The 8,679-nt window shown below is 39.8% G+C and overlaps 5 protein-coding genes across 5 annotated transcripts; 4 read left to right on the top strand and 1 right to left on the bottom strand.

Moving 5' to 3' along the window:
* Positions 1–236: 236 nt before the first annotated feature.
* On the top strand, positions 237–1,799 carry JH06_2821 (chaperone; the record flags this gene model as incomplete). Its single annotated transcript, XM_014672478.1, has 1 exon — positions 237–1,799. One exon carries the CDS (start codon positions 237–239, stop codon positions 1,797–1,799), a length of 1,563 nt encoding a protein of 520 aa, XP_014527964.1.
* Positions 1,800–1,950: 151 nt separating this feature from the next.
* On the top strand, positions 1,951–2,938 carry JH06_2822 (hypothetical protein; the record flags this gene model as incomplete). The annotated part of the gene is made up of 6 exons (XM_014672479.1): positions 1,951–2,021; positions 2,054–2,174; positions 2,209–2,322; positions 2,355–2,536; positions 2,567–2,687; positions 2,717–2,938. The coding sequence occupies 6 exons, from the start codon at positions 1,951–1,953 to the stop codon at positions 2,936–2,938; spliced, it is 831 nt and encodes a 276-aa protein (XP_014527965.1).
* An 856-nt stretch (positions 2,939–3,794) lies between these two features.
* JH06_2823 (putative lipid phosphatase) lies at positions 3,795–4,807 on the top strand (the record flags this gene model as incomplete). The annotated part of the gene is made up of 5 exons (XM_014672480.1): positions 3,795–3,937; positions 3,973–4,063; positions 4,096–4,308; positions 4,340–4,546; positions 4,574–4,807. 5 exons carry the CDS (start codon positions 3,795–3,797, stop codon positions 4,805–4,807), a joined length of 888 nt encoding a protein of 295 aa, XP_014527966.1.
* A 1,440-nt stretch (positions 4,808–6,247) lies between these two features.
* Positions 6,248–6,586, bottom strand: JH06_2824 (hypothetical protein; the record flags this gene model as incomplete). Its single annotated transcript, XM_014672481.1, has 3 exons — positions 6,248–6,322; positions 6,353–6,427; positions 6,458–6,586. 3 exons carry the CDS (start codon positions 6,584–6,586, stop codon positions 6,248–6,250), a joined length of 279 nt encoding a protein of 92 aa, XP_014527967.1.
* Positions 6,587–7,234: 648 nt separating this feature from the next.
* Positions 7,235–8,678, top strand: JH06_2825 (hypothetical protein; the record flags this gene model as incomplete). Its single annotated transcript, XM_014672482.1, has 6 exons — positions 7,235–7,296; positions 7,331–7,485; positions 7,520–7,590; positions 7,624–7,669; positions 7,700–8,449; positions 8,482–8,678. The coding sequence occupies 6 exons, from the start codon at positions 7,235–7,237 to the stop codon at positions 8,676–8,678; spliced, it is 1,281 nt and encodes a 426-aa protein (XP_014527968.1).
* Between the last annotated feature and the right edge of the window lies 1 nt (position 8,679).

Below are 8,679 nucleotides of genomic sequence, written 5' to 3' on the forward strand. Positions count from 1 at the left end.
GAGATGAGATAACGGATCGTAATACTAATAAGAACGATAACCACGATATCCGTTTTTGTGATTCCTGCTTCCTTCTTTTGCATACTATAAGGAAATAGCCATGAATCTCTCTTTTAATATCTTATATAGTATATGGAAAGGAAGCAAACAGATGCCTCAATAGCTCAGTCGGTAGAGCACTCGCTTAGTAAGCGAAAGGTCGGGAGTTCGATCCTCCCTTGAGGCTTTTTTTATCAATGGATTCTTATCTGGGTGTTGATTTTGGAACGGTGAATACTGTTGTTGTTTATTCAAGAAATGGGGTTCCTACATCACTTGATTTTGAATCTGGTTCGAAATGTTTGAAAACTGTTGTAGGGGTTGGAAAGAGTCTCATTTTTGGAAATAATGCATATTGCGTATATAGTAATAGTGTTTTATCGTATATGAAGTTGTTGATTGGGAGAAATCTGAATGATTTACGAATAAACAAACTCAGTATAGATAAGTTTGGTGTGAAACTTGTTGATGGGGAGAAGGAAGTGTCTGTGTCAGTCACAACTGGTGATGGAAATACGTATCAATATTCAATTTCTACAATTGTGAAAGAACTATTTATTTTTATTAGACAAGAAGCGCAAAAGAGAATAGGTCAGAAGATAACCAAGGTAGTAGTTTCAGTTCCTGCATGTTTCAATACGAAACAACGGAGTATTCTTGTTGATGCAGTAAAGGAAGCTGGGTTGGAAGAAGTGCGGATTCTGAGTGAACCAACCGCTTCTGCTCTTTCCTATATTAAGGATCATAATATATTGAGTGAGAAGACTATATTGGTGTATGATTTCGGTGGAACATTTGCTGTGAATGTGGTGAAGGTTCGGGATGGAAACAGTTTAACTATTCTCGCTACTAGTGGAGACTTCAATATTGGAGGAGACAACTTTGATCACCTACTAGCTTCTCTGATCATAAAAAAGTTTAAAGCAAAATACAAAGAGGTAAAGTTTAAATCACTGGATCAAACACGTTTCTATCACAGATTTCTCAACAATGTTAAATTGATCAAAGAAAGTGATGGTGGTGAAATAAGTCTCGATGATATCATTGATGATGATTCTGATGATTCCGAAGATGATGATACAGTTGTATATGACTCGATCTCGATCACTAGAGATAACATCAAATCAATTGTGAAATCAAAGGTCGATGAGACTCTCAGTATTACGAAAGCAACCCTTCTTCTCGCCTTTCCTGGTATCGATATCTCTGAAGCACTGAATAGAGTTGATATTGTGCTTCCTGTTGGAGGATCCAGTAGTCTTGCCTATGTTCATGAGTCCTTGAAAACGGTATTTGGTGAACGAGTCGTTGATGTACCCAATCCAAAGGTTATTTGTGCACTTGGTTGTGCTGAACTTGCCAGAGGTGCTGATGTAACTGAAGTTAATGAAGTTACAGTCTATGACTATGGATTTCGATGTAGCAAAGACCACTTCGCCGTTCTGATTCCAAAAGGTACACCTCTTCCTCTAGATCATCCTTATCGGATGCAGTTTTCTACCAAATCACCTCAACAAGAAGTTGTGACTACATATATCTATGAGGGAGATAGTACAAAGTCTCAAGTCGTAACTGAGATGAAAAGGTCGGACCCGATTACGTTTCATGTTCCAAAGCGTCGGAGGAACCGTATATCTGTATTCACAATGGAGATGATGATAGACATTAATGGCAGTTTCAGTATTCGTGTTTTGTCATACCCAAAGAATGAGCTAATCAAAGAATTCAAACTGTGGATGAAACACTGTTATGTTTGTTGAGTGATATGACGACTTACACGAATCATGTAGAACCGCGGTTTTTTCGAATCCTTTGATTTGAAACAGCGTTATCTCAACACATTTTGTGCTAACTTGTAAAGATTCGTGCATTAAAGAGTTATACTTTAGTTTCAGAATCGGATATAACAAAATGGAGAGTAATTCATCGGTGAACCAAATGGAGGTAGCCTCTTCCTCTGTTACTGAGACTCCTGCACCTGTGTACAGTGTGGAATTGGTAAGGGATGTAATAGAGAGCCTAGCGCTGTGGCTGTTCCCACTTCCACTCCTGAAGTAGTTACTTCTGAAGGTGTTCCCATGAAGGAGCCGGAGGTGAAAGGAACGGAAGAGACAACAGAGAAACAGACTGAGGAGGTAGGATTGTAGTGTTAGGTATCCGAGGATCTAGAATCCCGAGGATGCTGGAAATGACCAGGAGGAAGAGGAAGAGGAGGAAGAGGAAGAGGAGGAAGAAGAGATGCTAAATGATGATGATGAAGAGTGGACGTCAGATGAAGAACCTGTAGCATGATTGTGAAGGTGAATTAATTATAGAAGACAAAAAAGAGAGGCAGAAGATCAATGGATTCAGAAAGCGACGATGATGAGGAGTTCGGACACCCGAAGAAGAGAAAGGTCATGATCCAAAAGAAGCCCATTCGAAGACGCAATGTAACTGCCAACGAACCTGCTGGAATGAAGGCACTTCGTCAATATACATCCGCATTGCGACTTGGGTTTTAGAAATAAAGTACATTAATGTGTAGTCCTCGTTGCTTCCGTAATCTGAACAACATTGCCAATGTCAAGGATCGAGAGGAAGAGCTAATCAACCGTCTTCATGAGTGTGGGCGTGAATGGGAAGGTGAATATCCTTCTCCGAATGAAGTATGTTTGTGTAGCGTGTTTGAGTGTAGATTGAATTGGCTAAGGAGGAAACCCGTGAAAAGAAGGCTGAGAAGGCAAGAGAGTATATTCTGGATGAGGATCTCACTGGTGTGCGTACAGCAAGAAAAGCTGCTCAGAAAGCTCGTGACTTTGTAAAGACTTTGGGGGAAGAGGAATCGGATGAAGAGAACCCATTGGATGAGGATGCCGATGTCACAGGAATTGAAGAGGATGCTAGAGACGATGAGTAACTGCAAGTGATGGGAATGTTGGTATGTGTATTGTAGTCCTATATTTTGCGTTACAAACAATAAGCGAAGCAAACATATAGAAATGAAACGTCGACACGTTACTCTTTAGCGGAAAGAATATGTTCCCTGAGTTCGCCTTCGCCGCGGTGATAAACAAGAGACGCATGATAAACTTCACGGAGTTTCTGTTTGCTTAGTTTCGTTGTATTACAAATCCAATAAGAACGGGGGACAACATAATGATATCCAGATTGGGGGGGCAATTGTGTTTTTGGTCGTTTCAATTCCCTTCGGGGATCTGGATAGTGAGAAAAGTCTTCTGATAAACAGAACGAGGTAGTAGAATCAAAAGTAGGTCGACCCGATTCTGATGCCGACTTGGACTGAGCAAGACTATCCAAGGACTCAAAAGAACTGTTGCTTCTTTTCAGAGAAAGTTCTGGAGAAAAGGAACCACTGCTAGATTCAGAACCTATAGATCATGAATTAAGTGAAAACAATAACGGGTTGCATTCAGGTACCTACAATTTCCGCAAATTGGAGAAAATTGATTCACAATTGGGTCAAAGAAGAAACTCAACTGAAAAGTGCCTCCACAACTACTACATATGTAGAGGGAGCAACTTTGATGGTTTACAGACATATAGAGCTAATAATATCAGATATAATAACGAATGATATCATTGACATGTTAATGACTTATTATTGGTGCGCCAATCAGATCACACACAATTGTTATGAGCGAATGTCATCGTTCCATAATCACACAATCTGTAATTTCTTCTTCATATTCACTGCATTGTAAGATCTCAAATAAGGAATACTGAAACAGTCCTTTCACAGAATGAAATTCAGAATGCCGAAGCAGCTAGTCTTTGGATGGACTCTTTCGATGTTTATGATAGTAGCAACATATTACATTGAAACCATCCCTCCCAAGTTCACTGAATTCTTTGAGGGTGATATTGCACTCTCCTATTCTGTTCATGATACTGTTCCGTATAGAGTGTCACTTTTGTTGAATTATGGATTAGATACAAATATGTCATCATTTCATGTTTCGTTATTCCTGTAATTATATGTTCCCTATTTATAGTTATTTGTAATCCAAAGGATGCTCCTGTGGTGAGGATTTGGTGTGTTTAGTGAAACTGTAGTGGATTCACGATCTAGTATTTGTTTCAGTTCGATCATATGCCTTTGATGAAATTGTGGTTGTGCTCCTTAAGAATTTCATAGGTCGACCTCGACCTTGTTTCTTTCAACTCTGTCAGTATGAAAATACCACATCAATTCTTCCTTCGGGAGATATACGAGTTACCTTTGGGAACTTTGGTGTCATGGGAGATGTAAGAAAATGTCGTGGAACTGTAGAACACTGATGATAACGATAACACGTAGAAGGAAAGCATTTACAATGCCTTTCGATCGTTTCCTTCAGGTCATTCTGCTACTTCTGTGAATGGTTTATTGACCGTATTACAATTTCTTTACAGGTTTATTGACACGACATTCTCATTAAAGCAGTATCAGGTCCGATTGTTAAAGGGATTTCTGTCCATCCCTTTTATTGCCTGGGTCGGTTTTATTCTTGGTAGTCGAATTGTGGTTATCTGTAGTTGCATTCATCTGTAGTTTGACTATCGTCATCGTCCTGAAGATGTGATTGGTGGTATGGTAATTGGATCTCTCTCTTCTGTCTTTATTATGAAGCTCTTCCACCCATTTGTTTCGAATTCTAGGCGAATTGTCAATGATCTCAAGAACAAGGGAGCGCCGTATACTTGGAGTCGTTTCTTTTCAGATACTTCAGAGTCCATTGTGAATGTGTACTCTCCAGTTTCTAAACCAGAGTCAGCTATTGTTTAATGATTGTTTGTTGTGAATGATGTTTGCTTTTCGTTTTATTATCTTTGTTGTCTGATCTGTAGGGAAAAGGGCTTTCTATTGTTTGCAGCAGCTCCATGGCGGATTGCAACCAGAGTTCTTTAGCCCTGCTTCCAAGATTGTTTATCGATGTTTTTCCATTGAAAGACAGGAAACACTGGTTGTAGGGGTGATATGACTGTTGAATAAATAGAAACCTTCTCCGAATTCTAGACCCAATGTCCAGAATTATAAAAGATGTGACAATTCTTCAACGAGGTAATGGATGTAGATTCTTCTAAAGAGGCTAAATTGAATGACAGTGAAGATAGTAAATTGAATCAAACGGAAAACAGTTCATTAAACCCTGCTATGAGTATGTACTATTTAAGATCATTTCCAAAACGGGATCGTTTGATTTATGTAAGTGTATAATAAGTAGGGCCAGCTAATTTTGTTATTGAACTCACAATATCTCCTTCACCTACCAAACCAGTAGAGAATTCCAGTTATAATCAAATTGTATTTGTATTTGTGATGGTTAACTATAAGACCGATGCACTTTGTTGTATGAGGAATCTAAAAGCGTCCATACCAATTCATCATCTTCCTATCTACCTTCAGTACTTTGGAATTCACACGTTCATACTGGTTTCCATGCTCACAGATAGAACTGAGTTGACTATTGAACAATACATTAGCAAGTGGTATCAACACTCACCGTTGTTTTCTTACAATGGAAATACTATCACCTTTTCTCCTCGGCAGTATGTAGCACGATATATACCAATCTCTCTACGTATTGATGTGGTTGTTATATCATCATAGAAAAGCATCTGGTTCTTTTTGGACTTTCTGATATGATTTCGAAGGATTCGCCTAGTTCGTTTACAGAAGTAAGAGATGAATGGACAATTCAGAGTAGACGATGGAGCGATTGAAGTCTATGTGGGACCAAGATTTCAAAAGTCGAAGTACAAAGATTCAAGACGTGTGCATGCATCTAATGCATTCATCGCCTTCAGTATTTGCTACCATTAGTTCAAATGTTATTGTTGATAGTTTGCTGGGCTCTAGTTATTCCGTAAATAATGTGTGAAGTGATTATCAATAGGAAGAGAATCGTTTGCTTGTTGAAAAGACATGGAATCGGGTTAAACGAATGTATCTGTGTTTGTTTGACAACGTTTATTGATTCATATTCTCCATTCATTCTCAAGTAGTCATAAGAGAATAAGAAAAGAAAAATGCACGCTGTGGGATTTGAACCCACGAGTACTCCTGTACAGTAGAACTTGAGTCTACCCCCTTAGACCACTCGGGCAAACGTGCTTCTTGTAAGACAACAACTCTATATAAAAGTTAGATTCATTAATGCAATCATTGTTATCAAAGAACCGAGTCCTTGTGTTGTCAGCAAACATGTCTGTTAATACATTTGGATTATTGATTTTTTGGATGCTTTAAACTGCGCTCTTCTCTCTTTTTCTGACGTCTACTCTTGTTCTCCTCGATCTCCTAAGTATCAACAGTCTATTACAACATTACCTCTGGAGTTACATCAGGAGTGAACACCCAATCGAGTAGTTTACGAATACCCAAATACCCAAGATAGAGAGGAATCTACAAATAAATCAACGGGACAATAATTACGATGATATAAACCCACATCCACTTTCTAGAGAATGGAAGGAAGAGAGAAACAATCAAAGATAAAATAAATATATCACCTCCGTATCTAATCATGAAACAGAGCAATGAATCCAAACCCTGTGATTGCATCTGAGAACAACATTGTTTCCATGTTCTGCATAATCCAGAAGTAGGACAATCCCTGCAGCAACGCATGGATAATATAGAGAATGGCTGTACTCCACGAGAAGTACTTTCCCTTCAAAAACAAAAGATTATACACAAAGAACCATGCCTATGAAATAATGATGTGATTTCATATCAACATTAATAGCAACAAGGAAGACACGAAGATAGAAGATGAATGTCGTATTTCCTCTCTCACGTTTCTTACTCGCCTGATTGGCCTAAGATACATTATCAGAAGAAGAATATAAGGTACCATTTAGTTTACAGATGAAATGCTTTTACTTCTCAATTATGGGAAGATACATCCTTTCTTCTCTAGTTTCATTATTGTTTGTGATTGGACCCTGTGTTCTGTTCTGATGGAATCATCTATGGGTTGGAATATGTTATGTAGTAAAGACTTATTATTGCAACACAGTAGACATAGAAAAGAGATAATAGATACACTCAATACTGAATTCTTGGGGTAAATTCCGTTTTCCGTTTTGATTTAGAGCCTTTTTTCAATTAGGGACTCAGGCAGAATCATCATTTCTAGGCAACTACTGTGAGATCTTGTTAGAAATTCTTTTCGTAATATCTAATCTTTCATGTAGACACATCTGACAAATGATCAGCGCACTGCTGTTGATTGATGCCAAGGGAAAGAATATTGTGTCTCGTTATTATCGGTAGGATGTTAAGAATATATTGTTGATAAGATAGAGGAGATGTAACGAGAGAAAGTGCTGATGCTTTCTGTACCAATGTGATTGCAAAGAAGGATACAGGTAGCAAGCCTCCAATTAGAACCACGTTCATTTATGTTCGTAACTCTGACCACTACATTGTTGCGGTAACTAAGAAGAATGCTTCTCCTGGTAAGTATTGAATGGTGGAGAGGTGATGGAGTAGGTTTGATCTTCCACTTCTTGTTCCATTTGGTGAAGATGTTCAAGAGTTACTTTGGAGCTGATTACAAGGCTGTATGGATAGGAATGGATGGAGATAATGATTAGGATAATCTACGTGACAAGTTCTCTGTGGTATATGAGATTTTCGATGGTAGAGTTGGTGTGTGTAGTTGATAGATAGAGGTGCTGGACTATGGATATCCCCAGAACAGTGATATTACGCTGATGAAGTCTCTGATTCGTCTGGGTAAGGCAACAGAGGAAGTGACAGAGGATGAGAGCACGATTACTTCTCAGATCACAGGAGCCATTGATTGGCGTCGTGAGGGTATCACGTACCGTAAGAACGAGATCTTCATCGACACACTGGAGAGTGTGAATCTGTTGATCTCCCAGACGGGTGCGGTGCTGCGTAGCGAGGTGATTGGTAAGATTGTGATGAAGTCGTATCTGACGGGTATGCCTGAGTGCCGATTCGGTCTGAACGATAAACTGCTGATCTCGAATGAGAAGAAGGCAAAGGGTGTGCGTCGTGGAAAGGGAACTGGTGTGGAGATTGATGATTGCTCCTTCCACCGTTGTGTGCGTCTGGGTCGCTTCGACCAGGATCGTACGATCACCTTCATTCCTCCTGATGGTGAGTTCGAGTTGATGAAGTATCGTGTGACAGAGAATATCAACCTGCCATTCCGAATCCTGCCAGTGTATGAGGAGATCAGTGGAACGACTCTGAAGATCAACATCAAGCTGATTGCGAACTTCAGCAAGCAGGTGGCTGCACAGAATGTGGAGTTGAAGATCCCTGTGCCACCTAACACAGCCAATGTGATGCCAAAGGTGGCTTCGGGTACAGCCACCTACAACTCGGCTGATCAGACCATCGACTGGGTACTGCGTAAGCTGACTGGAGGCATGGAAGTCACTTTCTCAGGTATGTGTGTGAGAGTGAGGATTGAGTCGTAGCGGAAGTGAAGATGCTGAAGATGACTCAGGAGAAGGTGTGGATCAAGCCGCCAATCAATGTGATCTTTGCTGTTCCTTCCTTCACCTCCTCTGGTCTTCATGTGCGTTTCTTAAAGGTGTACGAGAAGTCTTCCTATCAAACCACCAAGTGGGTGCGTTACATGACCCGTTCTGGAGATTATCAGATTCGTCTGTAAG

Source organism: Blastocystis sp. subtype 4 (genome assembly GCF_000743755.1).
Source record: "Blastocystis sp. subtype 4 strain WR1 chromosome Unknown seqid_0089, whole genome shotgun sequence".
NCBI lineage: Eukaryota > Bigyra > Opalinata > Blastocystidae > Blastocystis > Blastocystis sp. subtype 4.